This window comes from Trachurus trachurus (assembly GCF_905171665.1).
Source record: "Trachurus trachurus genome assembly, chromosome: 9".
Lineage (NCBI taxonomy): Eukaryota > Metazoa > Chordata > Actinopteri > Carangiformes > Carangidae > Trachurus > Trachurus trachurus.
In genome coordinates, this window is record NC_139895.1 from 9,779,595 (window position 1) to 9,805,904 (window position 26,310).

The 26,310-nt window shown below is 42.4% G+C and overlaps 1 protein-coding gene across 1 annotated transcript in view; it reads left to right on the forward strand.

Moving 5' to 3' along the window:
- Window positions 1–19,545: 19,545 nt before the first annotated feature.
- col27a1b (collagen, type XXVII, alpha 1b) overlaps window positions 19,546–26,310 on the forward strand; it is a gene marked incomplete at its 3' end in the record, with an annotated part of 76,293 nt that continues 69,528 nt past the window's right edge. Inside the window, exons 1-2 of the mRNA XM_083979190.1 lie at window positions 19,546–19,893; window positions 22,540–22,604. Coding sequence (XP_083835316.1) covers window positions 19,841–19,893; window positions 22,540–22,604 — 118 coding nt within the window. The 5' untranslated portion in view covers window positions 19,546–19,840. The remainder of the gene's footprint in view (window positions 19,894–22,539; window positions 22,605–26,310) is intronic.

A 26,310-nucleotide genomic window follows, 5' to 3' on the forward strand; every position in this document is an offset into this window, starting at 1 on the left:
AAGAGGACGTGTTAGTTGATAGACTATAGCATCTCAAAAGACAAAAAGAGTCAGCAGACTGGACAAGTTACTTCATCTTTGCAGGTGCTACATGTTGGTACACGATGTACAGCCGTCACTCCAGAGAGGGAATCACAGTGTCAGGCAGATGTACAAGAAAGAGGTTATGGATTTCTGCTTGAAACTTTGTATGTGATCTGTTAACAAAGTCCTCTGTACTGTAGGTGTCTAAGCTAAAGGAATAAAACAGAAGGTGGAGACAGTGCACATGGAAACACAATCCAAACAGCCTGTGTAGGATTTATGACTTTTTATCTTTACTAAATCATCATAGTTATTGTTTTTTCTTCCGTGCTTTATTGCACAGTTGATTTTACGCCGTGTAGACTGCACAGTCTGCTGTAGTGAGAGGTGCACTTTTTTTTTCTTCCTCTTCTTTATTTTCACATTTTTGTTGGAATCAACAATATTTTTGACTTTGTACCTGGAAAATGAAAGCAGCTATGGGTCGGTTAACCCAAATGACAGAAAAACATAATTTCTCACTCAATTTTAATGACACTTAGTTATTCACATGGTTTTGGTTTTATTGGCATGCCTTGTTGTGAATCGTTTTCATTGGAATTACTTTCAACTAAAGAAACAGACTCCAGAAAAAACAGTGTTTCTTGTGATTTTGGGATCGATAAAACAAGAATTTGATGTTTTCTAAACAAAGCTGAGAAAGTCTGATTTTGATCTTGATTTCCTTTTAAAATAATGTGCTATACAATGTGCTAGCAATTTTGGTGTTCAGGATGCCTTTAATGAATCACAAAACCAATTTTCATGGTTATAAGGTAGTTAACAAGTCAGAAAAGAAGAGGAAGAAACACATTTTCTGCTGTTTGACCCTCTGAACTGATATTAAAATGTTCCTGGCTCATTTACACATGAAACACAGATTTTCCACACATGTACACAGTATAAGAAATTTTTAACACCAAGATAAACTGGCCATACTAAATCATCATTGGTGCTGTTTGATCACAAGCTTTTTCTCATTTGAGTTTCCCAACTAGTGACTGGCTGCAATATTGTCAACTCAGCTGCTTGTTAAAAAGCTGAGTTTAAAGTTAAAGACAATGTAACCCACACAAACAGTCTTAATTTAATACATTTGACACTGTTGTAGTTACAGTCTTAGTAACCTTCAATATGAGAGTGATAATGAATCAAAGCCACATGCCAAAAACAACAGGAACCTCTGCCTATACACTATATCCTTGATGCCGCCACCCCCGAATCTGCTAATCTTCTCACAGCATTAGTCATGTAACCAAGCTGAATCTATCAGAAAGATCAAACATGATCATCTTCAACCTTCCAGAGTTTCATAATTTTGTCCCTTTTGCATATTTCAGAGCAGTTCCAGTTTATCTCCCAGAGACACCGCGGATATCCATTCAGCGCCACCTTGTACATTAATGGCATCATGGCAGCCAGGATCAGCTCCTGCTGTGAGTACCGCTACGGTCCCGGCTTCCAGCAGGGCAGGAAGAGCTGCTTCCGACTTGCCTGGCTGGCTGGTGGGATACCCTGTTACAGGTTAGATTTCAACCTCTGGGAGAAGGTCGGCGTAACATTGGCAGAAAATTTGAAATAACTACCCGTCAAAACAGATCAGGGAGACGTTGCTCTGCAGATATAATGCATTGTGTGTTGACAAAGGAGGGAAAATGATGCATATTGCATGACACAAGGGACTGATGTTGGTGGTGGTACAGGGGGAGGAAATGGGAGTCATGATGAAAGCACATTTTTCATCTTTTTCAGATGCACAAGTCTCCGAAACAAATTCAGCTCCTGCCAGCAGCTGAACAACAGCACAAAGGAGAGCCCAAATCTCCCTCCAGAGCAGAACCCTGGCAATGGTACAAAGCCTGGAAATGAGTGTCTCAATTTTCCCTTATTTCCTAAAGCTTATTCATCAACATATTTTTTGACATTAGGCCCAGTCCATGATTTCAGTGGACTAGTTTAATGACAAAAAATCCCACAAATATTTTTTTTCTTTCATTCTGTTTCGTATGTCTCCAACGCAGGCCCCATTGAGTCATGTCCATCATCCCCTTTGTTTATCCCGGCCAAACCAGAGAAGAAATCAGTGAGGAGGACTAGAATACACACCAAGGATGGTGGCGGAGGATCAACAGACAGCGAGGGCCATGTTGCAGCCGGGATTAAGGAGACCTCCATGAAGAAACGACGCAAGGGTCCAACTAATCAGAAAGAGAGCAAAGGGAAGACAGTTGGAAAAACTAGAGCAGAAGAAGGGCAAGAAAGCCAGGAGGTGGAGGTCACGCAGAGGTCAACGGTAACGGAAAAATGTCAAGACCAAAAATCGCCGGCCAAGCAAAAGCAGAAACAACAGAAAACAGCCAGCGATGTCACGGCTACGCTACAGACAGAGCAGCCGCAACCGAACAAGACAAGCAAAGATCTCAGTGAGCAGTGTTTTACTACTCATTTTATCTGGTTTCACTCCTGTCAGAGAAGATGGAAAAATATGTGGCAATGTGAATGACCTTCAGTCCATCTGCATGTGGTATTTCAATTGAATACTCCTTGTGGAAAAAAAAAAAAAAAAAAAATTGGAAAGAACATGAATTTTTCCTTTTTAAAGGTTCATTGCAGGATGAGGAAGCACTGACTAAGCAGAGTGGAGAGAAACAGCATGGACGGGAATCAAATGGGAAAAACAGAGATGGGGAAAGACTGAAGGACTTCTACGAAGAATGCGTAGAAATGAGTGCCGCGTTGGAGCAAGGCCCGAACAAACACAACTGGTTCAAGGCAAACAGTGAGTAAAGAAACCGCAGAACAGTAGGAACGAACTGGAATCCCCCTAGAGTGCTGTAACAGATTTACATAATACACTTTAGCAGAGAGGGTTGAATTTGCAGGAAAGTGACGCATTGAACATTGTCCATTTGAGGGAAGATGGATGAGGTGCGGGAGAGGTTGTGCAGACATTGTTCACACAGATGCACAAACAGATGTCTGCACACATAAACCTCACTGCAGCAGGTCTGTTTTCTTGACTGAACAAGAATGCTAGCCTCATACAGAATTTTAGATATTTATATTCTCACACCAATAGGGTATCAACACCATTGTGTGCACTTAATTGTAAGAGAAAAGGTTGAATTAGGCCTGAGCATTTTTTTTTTTTCATTTTTTCTTTCTGTATGTCAAGTCCTGCAGAGGTGTCGGCTGCAGAGGAAGCTGTCAAAGTGCCCTGAAGCTCCAAGCTCAGATGTGGAGCTGAGTGCAGAGAGTGACACCCCTCCACCGCCGCCTGAGGAAGGACCAGAGGAAGAAGAGGCCGTGGACAGCCAGAGCACTGCTGCAGAAAAGCCCAGTGAAGAACAAGATCTGCAGGCACAGGTGTGTGCACAAACCAGATGACTGTAGAGGCCTCCTGCTATATTCAGACGTCAGACTCTGATTATTTAGCTTTCAGCCTTAATGGGATTGTTAAAGGGATAGTTCAACATTTTGGCAAATTGGCCCATTGCCATAACCCCTATATAGTTTTAGGAGTAGGTTCATTACCTTAAATTTTCGGTGCAAGCTATTTTTAGAATGGTGGAGCAGAGCCGCGAGCTGCTCAGAGCTACGCCACGGAGGCTAATGGGATTTCTTGGTTTCCCTCATCAAATTTATCAAATGCACAATCCGACAACTCCAAAATGCTCTCATGGACAAGTTGTGACCTGCACATTCACCATGAGAGCATTTTGGAGTTATTGGATTGTGTATTTGATGAGTTTGATGAGGGAAACCAAGAAATCCCAATAGCCCCCGAAGCGTAGCTCTGAGCAGCTCGCGGCTCTGCTCCGCCGTTCTAAAAACAGTTTGCACCGACAAATAAAGGTAACGAACCTACTGCTATGACTATGGCAAAGGGCCAATTGTTGTTGCCAAATGTTGAACTATCCCTTTAAAATACAAGTCAAGGTGCAAATGTCAGATGTGCACAGATTAGGACTAAAAGGTCCCATGTTTTACACTTATACCGTGTTTTTCATTTGAAGTCTTGATCCATAAGAAGGGTTACATCTGGGGCTGGATGCCATCACCACAGTATTTATCAATACATGTAATTAAAATAAATAAATGGGTATGTTCTTATAGTTAACATGCAGGTAAGATAGTTGGATAGACAACTCATAAGATTTAAAAAAACATAATCTTCTGCAACAACAGCAAATGGCTTCATGTCATTGGTGTGAAACATCTATTTAATTATAATAAAGTTAATTAATTGACCCAGAGAATTATTGTATTGTTTAGGAGGTCAATGCACAAAGAGTTGTAACAAATGGTCGCTGGGTTTTATCTGGGACAGGCAGCCGTTTGGCTCGGTCGTGCTCATCATGATGAAAAAGCTTCCAACCTTTCCTGAAAAATTCCTCAAGGTCTAGCAAAGTGGCACAGTGGACGTGGCTGACAACCAGACCATATGTCTCTCTGGTCTCTCACCCCGTGTCTGTGTTGAGCAAAACCTGCAGCACCTGCCCCACTCACATGTCCCGGCCAACAACACATTTTGGAGCTACGCTGCTCCCACACCCACGGCGCTCGCAATACTCGATTCTCAGGGAAGTGATGCAAAATTTATTTCTGTCAGGGAGAAAAATAATTTGTCTGTGCTGCAAAATGGGATTTCTGTATTTCATAAGAACACGCTGCTGTCTGGCGATTTGAGGTGAACTAGAAGTTAGATGAGATTTTTCTGTTTATATCACTTTTTTGCCGTCTTGTATCCTCATGTGGACGACCATTTCCCACCAGGATTATAAACTACAATATGGCATTAGAAAAGAGATAAATAAATATCTCAGTCTTGTTGCAAAATCTTTTCCAACACCAATAACATTTTTTTTTATTATAGTTCTATAACCATTGGTCTTTTGAAAACTTTCCAAAACCCCACTGGCTTTAATTCCACACCAGTAGCATACCAATCTTTTTTTTTTTTTTTTTCATTTGGGGGAAAAGATGACCTTTTGGAGTCAGATATGTCCTAACGTTTGAAAACGATATCTTGCACCAAGCCAAACCAAATCCAAAAATAACAGCAGAGTTCAAATTCTTCCATGATGTTTCCTTGGTTTATGGCTGCAGCTCGACGCCATGATAACGGTGCTGAGCACGTCCGACGAAGTGGAGGAGCTGGTTCTGAGGAACACCGACTTGACAGATGACCTTCTGCTGAGTCTGGCCAGAGCCCTGCAGACCAGCCTGTCCGAGGTCACGATGCTCAACCTCAACCTCAACCTCATTGGCCCATATGGCGCTCACATCCTGCTGGACGTTCTGAGAGTGAAGCCTCAGGTCAAAGGCTTACAGTAAGTCCCAGGCTCCAGTGGTCCACGCTAAATCAAAATCTGACAATCTAAATTCTGAAAGCATACTGAATAACAAGCAGATCCAAGAACATCTGCCTAAATGCTCTAATATGACTATAAAAGAGAATAATAGAACTGACAAAGCAGAAAAAAGGCACAGAAAATCCAAGGACGGCCTCCTCACCGCAGTGAAAAATCTTAGCTTTCAGCTCTTGTATTACACAATCCATCTTTTTTATGCGTACAAGAAATGCCTGCAGTGCCTTACCTTTCTGAGTTGTTTCCTTTTCCCAGCTAAATACAGTAAATGCTTGAGAGCTTGTCTTGGTAACAGAGAAATATTGACAGATTTAGAAACTTCAAGTGTGAGACACAGCATAACAAGCACAGCTGGACATCACATACTGAACAAAAGAACAGTGTGGTGCTGAAAGGGATAGTTGGAAAAATTTGGGGAAAGTTCTGGCAAAGTTTAGGTGAGAAAATGTCATGAACCCATTAAACGTAAGGCTCTGTCCAACAGCTGGTTAACTTTCGCTAAGCACAACTGCCCTGAGCAGCTGCCAGGCAACCAGCAGAGACTCCAGGAAGTAACTGGCCAGGCCTCGGCCAAGAAACAGTACGCCACATAATAAAATGTTGAATTGTGATTTTACACTTTTTTTTTTTTGTACGGCTTAAACAAACTTGATGTAAGATTCGTTTCAAGTTTTTATGCTGAGCTGGGTGAACGAGCCGCTGGCTGCATGCCTCGTATTCAACAAACCAGACAGGGTGGTATTGATCTTCACATCTACTACCTCTCTGCAAGCAAGCAAATAAGTGTATTTTCCCTGAAATGCCAAAACGACGCCTCTAATGTGAACAGCAGATCCAACGCGCCCCTGTAATGGCTGAAAGTATTGACAAAACAATGAAGAATACGCTTGTTTAAATCTCAGCGATCCCCCTGAATGCATCAGTTCAAACACTTGTTGTGCATCTGAATTTGAACAAAGACACAAAAGTAACAGGAAAATGTGTACAAAAGCCACCCAAACATATACTGTAGCCTAGGTAATTTTTTTCCCCATTAGATATAATTGTTAAAGGGATAGTTCACCCAAAATTCAAATTTCACTCATTATCTACTCACCCTCATGTCGACTAAGGGCTGGGAGAATTTTCAGAGTCCTCCGTGCCTTCTCTGAGTTACAGGGGCTCCGCGTAGCAGTATTTGTCCATATAATGGTTGTCAATGGATACCAACTTTCTTCGTCCAAAAAGACACACCAAAAAACATCCAAATACCTCCATACTGCTCGTGTGTGATGTCCCTCTTGTATTGAAGCCCCGACATGAGAAATTGTTCCGCCGGTCAGTGCAAATCACGCGAGATTTGCACTGACACAGGAAGAGCAGTGAACTGACACACTGGGAGCTTCCGCTACAAACAAGCTTAAAATATAGACTTATTTAATTTTTTTCAGAACAATTTCTCATGTTGGGGCTTCAATACAAGAGGGACATCACACACGAGCAGTATGGAGGTATTTGGATGTTTCTTGGTGTGTCTTTTTGGATGAAGAAAGTTGGGTTACGCCCCCCGTAACTCAGAGAAGGCACGGAGGACTCTGAAAATTCTCACAGCTCTTAGTCAACATGAGGGTGAGTAGATAATGAGTGAAATTAGAATTTGGAGTGAACTATCCCTTTAAACAAGGACAAACAAAACCTACTATATACTGTCAGACTGTTGAGAAATATGCTTCCTGTCTCTGTGGTTACCAATTTTTCTCCCTCCCTCCCTCTCTCTCTCTCTCTCTGTGCAGCTTGTTTGGAAACAAACTGCGTGACCATGGAGTGCTGACCCTGTTGAGTGGAATAGCTGAGCTGCAGGAGCAAACAGCGAGAACTGCCGCTGCCATCCAGCAGCAGGCCATGCTTCTCCCCCCCGAGCAGAACGTGCTCCCGCAGCTCCCCACCGGGTGGAGCTCTTTCAGGGTCTTTGCGCTCTCGGAGCTGGATATCGGAGGGAACGGACTGAGCGGCGACGGGGTGAAGGTGTTGGCGTCGTACATGAAGCACCACTCCCATCTCCGCTACTTGGGGCTGGCGCAGACCGGCGGCACCGACCTGTCGGCGTGGAAGGAATTCTTCGACAGCCTCAGGGCGAACGCCTCGCTGACTCGGATCATCCTGGACGAGAACGAGCTGGGAGACCCCGGGGTGAGGCTGCTGGCCGACATGCTGAGAGTCAACGCCGGTCTCCGGCAAGTGGATCTGGACAAGAACGACATCAGCGACGTGGGAGGAAACGACATCATGGGGGCGCTGCTCTGCAGGACGCAGCTCCGCCTGAGGCATCTGAGCCTCCAGGAGAACAACATCAGTGAAGGACTGATGAGGAGGATCCAGGAGGAGGTGAAGATCTGACTGAATCCTGCTGCAGCAGCGGAGGAGTGGAGGAGGACACTTTAAAAACCACAACGAGAATGGTACGCTCTGTAACATAATAAACAAAGCTCTGACTCGAGAACTCATGGCCTTCTTTGTTTACATCTTGAGGTCACAAAGGAAAAAAACCTGACTCATTTGACTTGTTTGACATTCAGACACACACACACACACACACGGATCTCCTCCTTCCTATAACTGGGTGGCCCTGCTCACAAATGCTGCATCTTAGTTTAGCCCAGGCAGGTGGTGTAGGAGGCATGTTTGCTTTAGGGCTGCACCGTGGTCTGGATGCATTTTCAAAGCGATCTCAATGAACTGAAGCTTTCTTCTCTGTGGTGAGGTCGGTTACATCTTCACCTTGATTTTTCTTCCTCTTTCTTCCCACCGGTGTTACCGCTCATGACTCTACACCTCCTACTTTGCTAAAAAAACTGACTCTAGCGCAGGGCTCCACTGATCCTTCTGTCATTTTATTGAATAATTTTCTGCCTCTCGACAAAAAAGAAACCACAATGATTCATTCCACCCACAGTATTTACAGGTCATGGATGACTAATCCACTTTTTTTTTTTCTTCTTATTCTTCTCTTCTCTTCTCTTCTCCCCCCCCCCGGAACATTTCAGTAGCGCCTATTAGAGCCCCTTCTACAAATCAAAAGAGAGTTATGGACAGCTACACCGTGCCACGTCAACTATCTCCACTTTGTCGTTCTCTCCATGCACCAGACAGTAGTCCTATTCAGAGTGGATGCACGGGGGCGGTGGGGGACTGTGGCAAATGCATCTGAATTTCGAGGCCGTCGTCTCATTGTTCTATCAACACAGACATTCTGAGAATAACTGTACCTGTGATCAAAGCTTGTCAGAGTGGTAATTATCTCCTCCTAGCAGAGCTGCCAGTAGCGATTCTGCTGAAACCAATCTCTTCATATTTCATCTGCAGTCTTTGCGAATTCCTTGTCTGTGGAAGCCCGATAAAGACGCTCTCCGAAGCCCCGGGATGATGACAGATGAATGAGACTGGTGCACCTGAAGATTGCATCTGCAAGAAGTTATCCAGCTCTGAATAAGGTTGTATGTACTGTATTGTGGTGTCGCAGAACATTTAAAAAAAAATTCTGCACGGCGGAGAGAAGACGACTAGTTTACCTTGTCGTATTTTCTAAGCATCTTGCAGATGCGATCAGATTAAGATGCGGTTATCAGCACTAAAAAGACTGAGAGTTTCTTTTCTCTTTGACTGTTCATCTTCTGCAATCTCAACAGTCACATTTGTAGTAGATTGAATACAGAACTAAGTGGTACACCACCATGCCTGGCTGACCATAAGCCTTCGAACAAGAGGCGCTCTGTAATTCACAGACTCCTTCGATAAGGTCTTCGTGCTTCTCTGTTACATGTAAAACTCAGATCAGTGACCCCATTGTCCGTCTGCTAATGTTATCTGCACTTGGCCTGAAACAAATCCCGCAGTGTTACAAGCTTCTTTCAACTGATCTTCCTAAAACATGGCCTTAAATCATAGAAGCTCAGTCTGTTAGGAATTTAAAGGTTTAGTAAAGAAACAGTTTCCCCATTCAGGCCTTTTGTCGTCACATGAAACCTCGCCACCGCTGCGATATCCACCGTCCTGCAGCCCAGAAATAATCAGGTTAAATACATCATTTATCTATGTGACAAACAGGTGAACTTTTATTCACCTGAATCTTTGTAAAACAGAGAATTATTCATCTTTTCTAGCCAAAACTAAAGGCACACAGATCTGATACACTGAAGGGTTAAGTTACACACAACCGGCTGCTGCGCTGTGGGGAAAATAGAGAATGGAAAGCCTTGGGAATTGAGTTTCTTTACTGTGACTTAAGGCAAAAACCAAACTAATGAAGTGAACAATGGTTACTGGCACTCATGGGAAGTTCACTGATTCAGACTTCCTTTAAGTTTCCTGGGCAGGCTGATGAAATTTATTTCCAGTTACGGCACATATAGGGTCAGTGTCTGTTCACAGGGCCATTAAAGTTTGATGTCTTTGTAACTGTGTACCTCTGGATACACACACACACCTCTGGTACTGTAGGTGCAACTTTTTCCACCGTAGAGTGAATATTTAGCCCTGACTGCAACACGGATACATGAGGTAACAACGGAAATATCCTGACAAATATTTCACAGAGTTTTGTGCATTTATGTTTTTACCACTTTTCCAGCCTTATCGAGTGCACAAAGCACTTTACAATGGATGCACGGCATTTATCTATCCATTTATACACAGACACATTTTACACACCAATGACATGTAATCAATTTTGGGGCTCGGCATCTTTCCGATCGGGTGACTTTTCTTCCACTGACACAATGACGCCGCCATTTTCAGCGGAATTGCTCGACGACTATTGAATGTTCTGTCATGACATTTACTGCTGACATTGATCATCTTATCACGAGTCAGTATAATAACTACAGTTTCACCTTTACCTTTCATCCAGCGCCATCGTCAGGTCAAAAACGCTAATCTGTACAAATGCCTGCAGAACTGATAACATCCCATCATTATTCATCTGTAGGTACCAGGGTTGGTCCCCCAGGTGAGCATTTAGATTGTTAACTAACAGTTAATGAAGCCTTCAATCTTGGTGATTCTTACTTTTACCTTGTTCTTTTTCTTCTCCTCTTCCTCTTTGAACCACTTGCTCCCTTAATTGTGCATTGTAGTATTTCTATTATTGTATTTTTTTTCTTGATAATGTCAGTGCATAATGATTAATAAAAATAAGTTTCAAGTACCTCTCTTGCGGTGCCCCCCCTGGCATTTTGCGGCCCAGGGGACAGCCTATGCTGCTTATGCCTTGGGCTGCCCCTGATCTGTACTTTTGACTGTGTTATGCTCACATTACGCATTCATATGAATATGGGAAACTTGGTACCTGGTAAACATCATTATGTGAGCATGTTAGCATGCTGACATTAGCATCTGGCCAGTACAGCTTCATCATGGCGCTGCTAGCATCTGCCTGCGCCTAAAATCTACACTTTTAAAAGCCTTTAAAGGGACAACGAGGAGTTTCTATTTGGTTATAAAAAAGTCTCATATTAATGTGGATGAATCTACGCTATCCACACTTGTTAATGGGCCCATTTTCGATAAATATATCGTTTTGTCTCTATCGTTATTTTGTTATTATTAGTGGTGGCGGAGATGCTGGTCGAGCCAACCAGCCTTTCCTTACTTTCGGTTTCGTGGCGAGCCATGAGAATAACGCAGCCGAATCGTTTATGGTCGGAACTACGACGGTATGTGATCGTCTTTGAACCTCTGACTTTAATTCTTGATGAATGAAAACATGAGTCCTTCTTCAACGGTGCGCACGGAGGCTCATAGATGTAGTGTAAAAACGCTTCGCTTTTCCAAAACTCCTCGTTGTCCCTTTAAATAAAATACATGTGGTGTTTCAAAACGGTAAATACCAATATAGTGAGGCTTCCACTCTGCATCATGTCTTCCAAGACTAAAATTAACAGCACGTTGTATCCTCTCTATGGATCTCTGCCATGAGAACAGTCTGAGTCAGTGTATAACATGAGGGAATAGATGGGCAGGGGTGTATGTTTGTGTACACTACAGTGGACCAGTTTTAAACCCACGCTGAAACCCAGGTGGTGTGTTTGTGTTTATGAAAGCCCGGGGGCGGTGGACGTCTGTCAGAACAGCAGACCCTCTGTTGTGCCCATACGTCTGTTCTGTGCCGACCGCAGGCACAGGCTAATTTGTTTTGTCTCGTTTTGTCAGGATCAGATGTTACTTACGTACGCCTTGACCAATTGGAGGCCATTTGTTGTTAATTCAAAAATATTTTTTTCACGAGGACTGAAGACTCACTGTAAGCCTTGAGACATTGGCTGGCTTTGTATCCGGCTAATTAGAATCACCCAGTTTATGATGGTGACAAGCTAATCAGGTAAGTTACAGCCCCCACAGAAAACTATAACGTGTCCTTGATTAACAGCAGCATGAAGATCTTTGTCTTCATCTACTCAACTGTTGCAGTAGATAGTAAGAAGGGAGCAGGAAGTTGACCTTGGCTCAAAGTAGAGCTACACACGCTGTAGCAGAAGATGAATGTGGAAAGGCCTGGCTGAGGATGAGAGTGAAGGTTTCTAGATTTGTGAGATGTAGCGCTGCAGTGAGACCTCTCCATAACAGGTCTCCTTTATCATCAAGAATAGGACAGCCATTTATAGACTGGGTACTGTTGTGACAACGACGCATGCAAAGCTACAGTTACAGGAAAGCAAACTGTTTTTTATTACTGTGACAGAGCATTCAAGAAACTTGAGTTGAAGTTCAAGTCAGATATAGTCAAAATGTAGATTTCATACTCTTACATAAAATGTGTTTTCTGTCAAGATGAATTTCCTCATCCAGCACCAGACTCGGATTATCTGTGAAATGAATTTTATTGGATCTTGCAGGCTAAACAAATCTGTCCCATGTGCTTAGACTGCGTTAGCATCCTGAAGAGCAATGCCAGCATCAGTATTTCTGGATTGATTCTTGAAGGTTGATCACTATCAGTCCAAATTTTCTGAAAAGTATTCAGTATTTCCCCTTCCCCTGTATTTTACAGCCATGTCAGTGGGGGAGTCGACAGCATTTAAACCACAGGTTTGCAATCAGGGGGTAGTAAGGAGCTCCCAAAATCCATCAAAGATAATGGACAACATAATTAAAAACTTACTCTACAGTAGATCTATTTTCTTGAAAGTCAGACTCAGACAATCCTCTTGGACTTCTAAAAATGATCAATAAGCAATCCAAACGGTAAAATCCCCTTACAACTGTAACAGGGGTTTCACACAGCTCTTTGGCTAATTTTAAGTGCATACAAAGAAGCTTAAAAACTAAAACTTACCTAAATAATACGTTTTTATATTATTAAAAAAAATATATATGTATTTTGTTGTTGTTTGTTTTGGCTCATGTCATCGCCTTTAAAAGTATAGTACAGTGAGTGAAGAAGGTCTGTGGAGTGTGGATTACACCACTATTCTCAAAATCTTCAGATTTCAGACAACTTCATGCTCTGCGCACTCTCCACTGCCACATTCACTGCACTATGTGACACAGCAATGTGATGATGGTGAAAGAAAAGTTTTAGAACCCGCTCCTTGAACAATGGCTCCCGCTGCTGTTTGACATTTGGCAGAAAGAGCAGCTTTTCAATATGGATTATTCATCAGCGGTTTGATCCTCCACTCAAATGTCACCACAACAATGCCTCTGACTTGGCAGCAGCGTCTGTCTTTCTGCAGCTCTGCGGGGTAAGGAATTGGCAATAATTACCACATCTAATGTGGCCTTCAGAAAGATTTAGACTTTGTGTTCAACCGCTTTTGCTGTTCATATTATTATTATTACCATTTTATTGAGAAGTAAGGAAAGAAATGAGAAACTTGGCAACCTGCATCACTGCACTACTGTGCACAGTGCTTTGACTTTTTTTCTAAATGAGTTGTAAAGAGAAGCCTAATGTAGGAAATGTGTGAACTGCTGCTGCACAGCATGGTGCCTCAGGTGACTGATGTACGTTACCGACCTGTGGCTGCAAAGAAAATATCAAATACTGTACATTTACTTAACATGCAGCTTGACCCCAAAAACATGTCAGTAATCAACGGGTCTACAGTCTTGCCATTCATAAAACTAAATGACCTGATATTCTATTACTGATTACTTGTATGAACATGACCATAAACTGTTCCTGTCAAATTTTTTGTCAAGTTTTTTAAATTTATTTTGTTTTAGTTTTTATTCATAGAAAACTAAAGAAATTAGCACATTAAATAACAAGAACCAGTGAATGTTTGACATACATGCTTGGACATTTACTTTTACCCTTTATCTAACAAAACTGTTGTACTGTATGTTGTAATTTGAGTTTATAGTCAATCCATTGAGATTTTGTTATGTAACTATTAACATGTTCACAGGAAGCTACATTCTTTCATCCCATCGAGGCAACTCATTGGAAATAAAGAGATGCTATTACATCACTCTAAATTTGGACTTACCCAACATGAATGAATAGAACTTTTCTCTAAATTTCCTGTTGTATGTATGGAATGGGTAAACAGAGCACCAGGGCATGCTCTTATTGGATCCAGCTGGGCCTGGACAGAGGTTGCCGCATTCAGCTGGCCCCAATTCCCCAAGACATGGGAGTAAAACAAAAGACTCTGTGTTTATCAGACAAGAGTTTCCATCACTAGAGCGTGACATGAAAGGATACATGTGCTATTTCATAAGTTTGTATTTCAAGGCTTGTTACAAAAATAGATAAGGGAGAGGGGATAACCAAAAATGATCATAATCCCTTCAGGTCTTTGAATGTTTTCACTAATCTCAGACATTACAGCCGCAGTCTATGGAATAAATCAGCATAATTCTTGGACTATGCACAAAAACCACAAAGAACGTAACCTCTCTTATTAGCTAAAGATGGTTCATATGGATAAGGTATAGGAACGCGAGTTACATTGACACTGCCTGTCTGCAGGAAAATCCTCCAATTTCCTGCAGACGCTGAACTTCTAATATCCATTGTAATGTTGGGGTATACCGGCCAGCTGACTTCTATTACCCACCACTGGTCTGGAGTACAAACAGTCACAGTGTCTGTCCACACCTGTCAATGGTTATAGATGAGGTCCTGGATGGCAGTCGCATGTGATGAGTGGAAGAAAATCAACTCATAAAACACTAATAGAGAAACTTGGATTGCTTTTTTTTTTCTTTTTTTAATCTACTGTGTTTAATTTCTGTTTCCACCAGAGCTCATTCAGGGTTTCCATGAAGCCGACTCTTGGCCTGAATACAGAATGGAAGGTCTTTGCTTGGATTGGAAGGAGATGCATGTTGAACTGCTGTCAGGTAGGAAATCTGTGATAAAATTGCGGTGCTCTTGCCTTCAGGCGCTGTGTCCCAAAGGCCAACATGAAATGTGCTCTCAAGCTCAAGGACCACCAGCATAGGTATCAGACCGCAAAACCCCCTATGTGTCCCAAGAAAATATATCTGGAAAGACTTTACAGAACAATTACATAACTTACAGCCTACGTTGCATGGGAATGGATGGATGCTGACAGCTATTACTCTGCCCTTTTCTTCTACCAATGTGCATTAAAGGATCTGTCTGTCTGTGCTTTCCATTTTCCTTACCGTCAACAAATCCTTTGAAAAGACCAAAGTATCTGTGTAATTTTAGCCTTGTGTAGCTCATTCTGCTGAGCCATAGAGCTCCATTGAAAAACTATTACAAGCACACAAACCACACAGTTACAAAGGGCAATATGTTCCTTTGTTGCCATGAACACGGGCATGGCATTGTAGCCCATATACACCATAGACTGTGCTAGCATTTATCCACGGCTGACAATAGTCCCCAACAAATTCCATTTTTTAATCCTGCTTTAGTGATATTTGTTGAAAAACACAACACCCAGCTGTTTGGTGAAATGGTTTGCCATTTAATGAATGAATCTAAGTATTTGTGACCTGTTTTTAAAGTTGTACATCAATGGGAATTAAAGGACTTCCTGGGTGCCAAGGACTGATGAGGGGAGACAGGAAGCACTGAGAGACTGAGAAATTAATAGTTACTCTTGGTTCTTGGCAATGACTAGATACAGCATTTTTTCCAGCCTAATTTTCAGTGAATGTGAAAGACTTTTGGGGAAACAAATACAGTTTTTAATGGTATGGTTTGGACAGATTTGTTACCTTCAGACAGAACTGAGCTAGCTGTTTCTCTCAGTTTACAGTGTTAATGCTAAACTAAGCTAAGCTAAGCCAACCAGATGCCGGCTGTAGCGCCACATTAATCGTTGGCATCAAAGTAAGCGATCCGGTCGTTTTGGCTAACTTCTTGTCAGCCGATGGAGTTAGCAGTCCCCGCCCACATCATGGATCTATTGGTCCTCGTCCCTACGTCACCACATTCATGCGCATCCCTTGGCTGCACACACAGAGAGGACCGCCCCTTTATGCCGTTCTCTCTCCTCATTGGATAAAGGTTGTAGGATACAAGGAAAGTTTTCTCCTCGGCTTACAGCAGAGCAGAGTGACTGACAGACCCGTGTTTCAGACCAAACACTCTATGTAAGTGATTGCTGTCGGAAGATATAACTATTTAAGACTTATATTAACGCAAACATTCCGCTTACTTCTGCTTTAACTCTTCGCAAGAAAGGAAACAGGAGTATTTCATAAGATGCTGAACTACTCCTTTAAAGTATTCCTCCTCTTGACTTGGCCTCCCTTGGCATGCCCTCAAGACCACTTGGCATCCCTGGTTCTCGGTTTGAGAACCACTTCCATATAGGCTGCTTCAATAGTCATTACAAACCCCCATGAAACTGGACACCACCACCCCCGATTGGAGATCTTCCCTATGCACTCCTCCACAGGCTGCGAGGACATTGCCCTTCTTGTCTGTGAACTAAAACTTGCGGAAACAAAAGCTCACATCCGACGTAGCTCAGACAGGTACATGGGAAGTTCTCTTTCAAAGCGGTGAGCTCCCTTACTTCCTGGCCCTGAGAGGACGGACTGTGAGGGGGCTCTGTGTGAGCAGGAGGGATCCAGTTGCAGGCGGCTGAATCGGTGCTCTGTTGGGTCTCCCCTGGACACTGTCATAGCGTGTTTGCTGAAGGCGGGTCAATGAGGACTTTCTTTGGCAGAGGAATTTCACAGCACACGACAGCGCAGACATGCACACAGACACACACACCCATGCACACACACACACTGGAACCAGTGCAGCCCTCAATCCGACCCAGATCCTTGCTGCTCTGGTGAGAACGGAAGTTGATGTTGGTGAAGCAGGAGGTGAAGGAAGGCTGTCACAAAGAGCTGGTCTACTGGTTTAGATTTCACTTGATTACATTAATTGGCCCCTTTTTTTATAGCTGAATCATGGGCATTGTATCTTCTATAGTTTGGTGGAACTTGATGCAGTAGTTGTAAAGTACAACCCATAGGAGTGTTTATTTTGTAAAATTTGATTGTATATCTGATTGTCTGAATATTTGGCGAGATGATTCCACAAAGGTTCTTCGATGTGGCTTCACCTCTACTGAACAATGTTATGTAAAGAAGAAACAAGCTCTCGATCTCAAAATCATGCTTTTGGTTTCCAAAGATATCTGGCTTTTTGTGTGTTGACAGGTAACGCTTGCCCATGGTGGGACAAGTTGGGTCCATAATCAATAACATGAAAGGTACACATGCCATGATCAAAAAATCAAAGACCTGGTTGTGCAGTTTAGAAACAGTACTACTCTGGGTCCACTTAATTGCATGCTCAGCTAAATTTTGCTCAGTTGTAGTAGTGTAGAGCAGGAAAAACAAATGTCCAAGCCAAGATCATTTTTGACCTTGTAATCACTCGTGAGTGCCTGAACCCAGATCTGTTGATGATTGATTTGAATAATACTTTTATGGGCCAAAAATTATTACTACATTTAAAGACACACACACAGCTAGGCTTCTCCCGTACACCACGCTGTATTCACCAAATGTTCTCATGAATGAAAATAGTTTTTTTAGGTGTTGTTAATGACAGTAACCCCTGACAATAGCTGAGTCTTATTTCAGGTGCTGCATCCTTCTGAGCCTGCACAGACTGCGCAGACTGCGTCACAGCGGCTTAACTAGGACATCCTATTCTGAAAAGTCCTTGGAATACATCTGAGAAATCCAACCTGCTTTTCCTGTGCAATTAAAGGGAGAGTAGGAGATCCTGGAAAAATGGTTGGAGCTGGGTACGTTTTGAAAATACACAACTCAAAAGTCCAAACTTCAGACTTCTCTCCGAAGCCACGCCTCCAGAGCACAGGAACCTGCAATGCGTATTCTTTTCTGCCATAACGTTGCTGCAATTGTCTCGTAGAATTTAGCAAGTTAGCATAAGCTCTGGCTCTAGCGTCGTCTTTTCCATATCGTAAGTTGTTGAAGACTCTGAGCACGCACACAATTATCGCCCGGAGAGGGGGGAGGGAGGGGCAGATGATTTGATAGAAGCATCATTATCCAATGATTTTTTTTTAATGATGTTCAAAATGATTGGATGGTGTTTCTACAGGATTGTCCGTTCCATAGGAGACTGACATTTTTAAGTTTTGTGAAAAAGCATTTAATTAATTGGTTGCAATCCGTTTGTGAAGAGGATTTCAAGCAATACACTAAAAAATGCTCCGGAAAAAAAAATTGCCCCCATACCTTTGGTCCAACAGATTGCTACTTCATGGCTAAACCATTCCCAATGAGCCAGGATTCATTGCACACTGGTAATGAATAATATGGCAACAAACAACGCACACTGAAGTTTAAGCTTGGGTTTAAGCTTAGTTGCCACCCACGGCCAGGGCTGTTACACTGTTGAAAAGAGTTAGGTGTTGTCAAATTTGCTAGGCGACAGGAGCTGCACTTCCCTCCTCCATAGGCCATGTAGACCACGTCTTCCACAGATCGGCTATATACACAACAGTAGGACCCTAAAGCTGACACAGCTAAATTTACTTAAAGGTGTTCAGAAATGGCTGTTTGTCCTGTTTGTCATGCCTCCTTCCTTCTATGAGTTTCCACGAGTTGCCGCACGAGTTTACCGGGGTAAGGAAAACAAATTTGATTGGTCGTTATCGAGCGGGCGGGATATTCAATGTTAGGGGCGAGACCGAGCTCGGTGTGTGTGTGTTTCAGACGTTTGATTGACGGATGACGGATCCAATATCAGTGGCTGATGAATCGTGTGTAACGTGACGCATAATTCGTGTGCCTGCATTATCAATTGTGAAAAGAAACTACCCCACTTTCATCCCGGATTTGCTCGAAAATAGAATTTTGCACAAAGTTTGGGCTACACGTCTCATAGATGAGTTATTACACTAATTTTATGACCCATAGTGGAATCAAATTCATTTTTCTTTTCTGTACAGTTTTAATCAAATTTTGATTTTATTATTTAAACTTACATATTTGGTAATAAAAAGTGAAACTTATTTCAAAATAAGTTGCTGAACTTTTTTGATGTTTCTTTTCCTGCAGGTGTGTGTTGAGGGTGGTTATGGGGGGGCCACCGCAAATTTAGAGCCTCAGTGTTTCCAAAATCCTGTGTACGGCCCTGAAAATGCTCCAGTTGCAACAAGCAGCTGTGTTCAGTCATTTGCAGCATTTGTGCCACTGACTGACCTACTAACACACACACACATGCAACATAGCCTACACTTTTCTCTCACACACATACAGTAACTCATGTGAGAGGAGAGCCTGCTCTGTGAAGAAGACACACCTTCAGCTGGAGCAGCTAAACTGCTCGGTCGAACTGCTCCAATTTAGTTTCCCTCGATGTCAGCTGAGGGCGACAGAGGGAGGTGTTCCCCCTCCCCCGGTTCTCAAGATTTCCCTCGGTCCACAATAAACTTTCATTTTGGGAAGTCGGCACACACATAACACACTCACACACACACTCACACTCACACACACACATACACACAACACACACACATACACATACATACACACACTCACACACACCACGGCGGTCGTCATCGTGTCCTGCATCTGTTTCCCGGGAAAGCTGGACTGGACTTGACTTGACGTTCATTGTACTTTGCAAAACGCGCGAAAGGAAGACGAAAAAACATAGGAAGCTGCACAGGTGGAGCGTCTGTTAAAGAAACCGCTGGCATCTTCTGGAAGGAGTCGACAGGGATATTATATGTTTTTTTTTTTCTCTTTTCTTCTTTTTTTAAAAGGGACAAGACAATGAGTCAAAGCTGCCTCCTCACTGCCGGTTAATCCCACAGTTTCTTTGATGTGTTGTTTTGTTTTTGTTTTCTGGCACGTTCTCTCCTCGCGCGGCCCCTTCAAGGAACACCTGGAATGGAAAAACTTTATCTGGCTCATCTGGACTGTAGTAAAAACTCCCAAGAAAGAATGAAGTAACCGCAATGGAGCCGGACAATGCCCCGTACTCCAAACTCAAAACCACTGGAGTCGGGGGGTGAGTCGATATATATTTTTTAAAGTTCATACTAAATATCTGTTTCTCTCTATCTCTCTCTCTCTGTCTCGTTATGGGTTATCAGGTTCAAGAGGAAGTCATTCATACGCTCTTGAACATCACCTGCATCCAGGCTATCATGTAGCTACATGTGACAACTATTGATTTAAACTGTATTATGGTACACAAGTGGTCTGTAAAACTTTCTGCACAGTTTGCTGACAGATATCCTGTTTTTTTAAATTGTATTTCTTAGTTATTTTATTATGAATCAATACCTGAAACAATTGGTTATAAACTGGAACAGGTGGTGCAGGTTAATAACAGGCTGCAGGGGGGCGGTTTATTGAGACAGCAGTTCAGAAGGAGTCTGTGTGGTTTGCTGTACAGTTTCTCTGGGGTTGTGTGTCTTTGCAGCTTGTATCAGAATGGGCTGCCAGAATATCTGGGACTGATTTGAGGGAGATGTATGAGAGGAGGAGAAAGTCTTCTTCCCCTCTTCTTCCTCCTCCTCCTCCCCCTCCTCCTTCTTCTTTTCTCTCCTCCTCCCTGTCCTGCATCTCACTCAGCTGGTTGGCTGGCTGGTCCAATGGGAGGGGAGCTAAAAAAAAAAAAGAAAGAAAAAAGAAAAGTAAAAAATCTTGCATCATATAATCATATAACCCTGCTGGACATAGTATGACAGATTTTGGTAACAAACTGCACATCCCATCCTGATTCCTTGATATATATTTTTCTTCTTAGTGTCTGTTGCTAATGTCTGTATAGTGTGTGAGAGCAGTGGGACATGAAGAGGAAGCAGGGAAACTTTTAAGAGCTTCAGCTGGCAGTCAGTGTGCCAGTGGTTGACCAATGGCTCTCTGTGGCTTTCTGGAAAACCACAAATGTAAAAGATTTCCTCTAACAGCTTTCATTATGGCACTTGTCACTGTGCCTGCACCACTTCAAACACCCACTCCCCTAAGCTCAACCAGCGTCCAGTTTTTATGGCGTGCAGTGCACACAGTTAAGTCACTGCTCCAGGAACTTAAAAAACACCAATATTATCTTTGCGATAGCGTAAGTTCCCACTCCTCTGCGATAAAAGAACTCCTTTTAGGGCCACATCGGCTCTACATGTGAGCAGTCAACACTCCTGTTATCACCTGTCTAGAGATATAAATGTCACCGAGAAATCAATGGTGGAAAATGTGCAGTGCGTTTGCCTGATGTGAGGTGATAAATGTCACTGTTGTCATGTGAAAATGGGGGTCGATATAATTCCAATTGAAAGGATTACATGGTCTTTTGTGGGCTGAGAAAATTCTGCACCTTCTTACGTCCATGAAATCCTTTTGAAACCTGCAGTCAAAGTGTTTTTTTTTCTCTGTTACTGAAAAAAAAGCATCATTACCTTATCTTCAACTTTTAAATTGAAGGTTTTAAAGTGTTGCAGTGTAGCGTAGGGATGTCAGAGGTGGTCCGGTGTGAACACTTCACCTCAGCCCTGCTACAGTGTGCAGTGTCTTATCTGATCAGAGGCTGGAAGATAAGACAAAGCTTGTTGTTTCTGAAACAGATGTTTGACTCCTTGAACAACACAGAGTAGCTGTTGATGCTTCCACTCTTCCTGCAGCAGCGGTACTGTAGATGGACAATCAGAGTTAAAGGGATAGTTCACCCAAAATTCAAATTGCACTTATTGCATATTATCTACTCACCCTCATGTGGACTAAGGGCTGGGAGAAGTTTCAGAGTTATCCGTGGCTTCTCTGAGTTACAGGGGGTCTCGGGTTTTTTTTCTCACCAAAAAACATCCAAATACCTCCATGCTGCTCGTATGTAATGTCCGTCTTGTATTGAAGCCCCGAAATGCGAAATTGTTCAGAAAAAAATTAAATAAGTCAATATTTCAAGCTTGTTTGTAGTGGAAGCTCTGCTTCCTGGTTTGTCCAAATTGAACGGACCAGGAAGAGGACGGACCCGACGAACCAGGAAGAGGAGCTTCCGCTACAAACAAGCTTGAAATATAGACTTTTTTTTTTTTGGGAACAATTTCGCATTTCGGGGCTTCAATACAAGACGGACATTACATACGAGCAGCATGGAGGTATTTGGATGTTTTTTGGTGTGTCTTTTTGTTACGAAGAAAAGTGGTATCCATTTGCAACCGTTATATGGACATGCACTGCTACGCCGAGACCCCATGTAACTCAGAGAAGCCACGGAGGACTCTGAAACTTCTCCCAGCCCTTAGTCGACATGAGGGTGAGTAGATAATGAGTGCAATTTGAATTTTGGGTGAACTATCCCTTTAACAGCAAAATTAGCATTAAGACTCTTGGTGCATCAACTTAGCTCTGCAACCTCTGATGTGACTTGCAACTACACGAGTCTGAGTTTAATGATGAGCTTATTTACAGCTACAAAAATGCAAAGACAATCTGGTGTTTCCTTGTTTTGTCCATTTTCTAGACTTGAATAAATGAATGAATCATTTTGTTGCTGCTGCTCAGACTAAGTATGAAAACGAAGGGATAGAAATCGCCACCTTTTATGGGAATTTATCATTGCTTTCATAGAGAATAAGACTTATTGGAAAGATTAAGATGACATGCAGCATCGTTATCAGTTATGATGTTCTCAAGCTGTTTTCTCTCTCTGCAGGAGAGTCCTGATTCTTTGGACTATACTGTCTTGCACCTGCTCTCTGAGGCTCGCACAAGCTCAAGGTAAGCACACAGAAGACAGAGGTGGGTGTACAGTATGTTTGTGTTTGATGACACCTCGCTGATGCAAGCATGCTTTGTGTCGAACCAGCAGCGTTATGTCTCCGAAGGAACGGGGAATTAAAATGGATTTATAGGAGGTTACAGTGACACTTTCAGGTGTGTCCTGCTCACTGCAATTGATAGGATACCCATTGTAGTTACATAGCAGTGGACCACACAATGAGAAAAGTATAACCTTAACACGGGGCCCCTTGTTGTGCACATGTTTGTCCAAGTTATCCAGGGATTATCTATGACTGGCATCTACACTTCCCCCCCAGCTCGGGCAGCTGCACCTCTTGATCCAGTATGTTTACTTGTCTCTGGAAACTTTAGGAGGAGATGGCCAGAACTTTTTTTTTTTTCCATTGAAGTGGTCTTTGTGGGGCTGAATAGGATTTGTACGAAACTTCAGAATATAGCTTCATTTTCAAGGCATTGTTTTCTGTTTGTGGATGGTAGAATTAGAGCCTCATTTCCTCCTTTTTCTACATCCTATTTCGTCAGTAGAGTCCATTTGAAAGCAATTTTACTGAAAGAACAGCACTCATTGTATATACATAAGATATAAAAAAAGAAAAAGTCTGTTTTATAGATATATTCAGAAGCGTTTCAGACATTTATTACGTTGGGACTGATGAACCTGATGAACTCAAAAACCTTCAGTTCTTCTGTCTCTAAGCCTGAACAAACCTCAGACCTCATAAAGGTTTGATGCCCCGGTGATCAGTCCTGTCTCCTGATGTTGTTCCTGCTTCTTGTTAACTCTCTGCAACAAAGAGTTCAATCAGAAAAGGTTTTTTTTTTGATAATTTAAGCCTCTGCATTCACTGGTGACTGCTTCTAGCTCTTACTCTGTAATTCTGCCTTTGTCAGTTGATATTTTTTCCTCCCTCTGCGTCTGCTGAGCGTCTAGAGACCGACATTTTCATATGTGAGGATGTGTTAATTTGCAAACTCTCAGATCCTAATGAGACTATAAATTTGTGCAGGCTGCACTAGAAATAAAAAAAAAAAACTCCAGCCCTGCTAGTGTACCGTAGGAGGAAAAAAACCAACCTCCAGGATCATTTGAGAGAGCATGTGTGTTATGTAATTTTTTCATAAGGAGATGGCTTGAAGTGGAAATCCTGCTCATGGAAAATGACGGTGCAATCACAGTCTGATGTGTCATTTGTTTGCACGGCGCTGACTGTAGCCTACCGCAGCATTATTAAAGACCAGGACCGAATCAAGGATTGGTGTGGTGTCGCCTTTTTTTTTTTTTCTTCCCCTCCATGCAGACATCAGAGGTCTATTACGTTTTCATCTCAGACACCTGAAGGAAACTTAGCTGTCAATTTAAATGTGGTCTTTTTTTTTGCACAGTTGCCATGGCTACACATAGATTAGCAGCCAACACATTTCCTCAGAAATCTCAGGGTCTGATCAAGGTCAGCCACGGTGCAGCATCCCTGGCTGGAGCTGGAGCAGATTTTTTTTTTTTGGGGGGGGCTCAATAAGTCACTGCAGATGTAATACCAGCTATCTTCCAGATGATGGCTCACCTGTCAGTGTCAGGACTTATACCTTATACCGGTTGACCCAGCACCTTTTGGAGGCCTTACAGACAGAAGGCAAACTGTGTGAATAGTAATGATGGTTGTAAATAATAGATATATAACAAGGTAAAGATATAGATCATCCATTCTCAAATCGCACATTTGAATATGGAATGGGAGAGGTTTCGACTTCTGCTACTATCTGGTCACCGCTAGACAGACTTGTGTGTGAGTCAGAGAGGCCAGCAACACACCCCTGAAACACAGGTTGTGATTTATCCACTTGTTTTGAAAGAGCTAGTTGTTTTATTTAATGCCAACACTTCCCCTGAATGAACAAATCAAGTGTTTTGTCTCCACGGGATTGTCAGTGTGAAGCAGCTGGAGGAAACCTTGGGTGTGCATTGACAGCATACTAATAATGGAAACACACTTGTGTTTTCTGCACGTGCCAGATGTCTGAGGAAAGTTATGTTGTTTTGCTGCACTTGTTCTTTGTCTCCAGGATGTTTTATCCTCCTCCTTCTTCTTTTAGTTTTTCCTTTCTTTTTTTTTTCTCTTCTTCTTCTCCAGCTCATCAGGAGGTCACAGAAAGCCTCGGGCGTTCTGCCTATCTGCTTAGATTTGGGTACGCAGCAAAAAGCTGTGAAAGTAGATCAGAAATCAAAGTGAAAGAACGGTTTTGCTGTCCTCATACCATATTAACATTTCAAATCAGTGCTGTGTTGGTAATTTAACTGAAGAAAGTCTTTGTTCTCGGTTCAGTTTCTGTGTTTTATGTTTCTCGTCTTTGGTACTGAGCTGACCTCCCACTGCCTGCATGAATGTATAGTATCTATACCCCTGTCTCCTCCGCTGAGCCATCATTCATCATTTAGCAGCTCATTTCAGCATTGCCCACATTTGTTTTGCATTAGTAGCTATGGAAAAAGATGGATATTTGAGATCCATATATAAGCTGCATTGCATGTACTGAGAGGATTAATGCACTGTACTGTATTCAGGGGGATGCTGATTGGCTGGGGATGATCAATTCTTTATTTTCCAAACCTTGCTAAAACTAAACAAAAAAGCCTTTGTTTGACATTGCTGATGACTTGCACCGGTGCCTAACAATAGACAATAGTATGACAACGGGAACCTTTCCAATCTGTTTTGATGTTGGAACCGAAAACAGATTTGACTTTCTAACAGCACTGGATGTTATACTTGTGAAAATAATACCTAGATTTAAATAACCACGGTGCTGTTTGTTCAGTGGTTCTCGGTTTGGGGCGGTCAGGGTGGGTTTGGAGGTCAACAAGTACAGAGTTTCTTGGATTTTTAGGGTGATTTAGAGGTGAAAATACACTTTTTTCTTTACTTCTTGTGAAATACTAAATAGTGTCAATTCAGTAACATAACTAGGAGATGTTATGTTATCCTTTTTCCCCTCTGTGTGCGTTAATGGGTGGTCACCAGCTGCTCAGGACTGTGCATTTGTTGTGCATAAGAAAACTCTAGAATAAAAAAGCTGTTTCCTGCTACAGTGAATGGTGGATTTAATTAAACCCAACAAAGGTGTGGATCCAATTAGGAGCAGTATACAGTACACACAACACTGTAATGTGCAAAAAAAAAAAAAAAAAATTACCTGCATTTTCCTCCCATGAGATGCAAGTAGTAATTACAACCTGCAGGAAACGCTGCGGTACGTTTTCATGATCCCGGGCCCCTGTCAGAGCGATCATCTTTAATCAGCAGACATTACCAGATATAAAGTGGGATGACTTTTCTATCTCTGCAATAATATACCTCCTAACAACCCCCCCACTACCCTCCACCCCCCACCCCCCACTCGACTGTCCTCTCCAGGGAGCTGCTGCATGCTCAGTCTCCGCTTCCTGAGATTGTTCTAATTAAGACTGATGTAATGATTACATAATTTGTGGCAATCTCCGAAGCTGGATGTCAATGTTTGGCCCTATTGAAAATTTCATGCATCCCTTTTTTCCTTTTTTTTTTAATTGCTTCTGCTGCAATGTTTTCCATTAGTCTAACTTTAAACTTGTGAACTCCCTGCTTGGCATCACAACATATTAAATTGTCACTTATACTGCCTCACTTGTGTTTGTGCTTTGATGAGG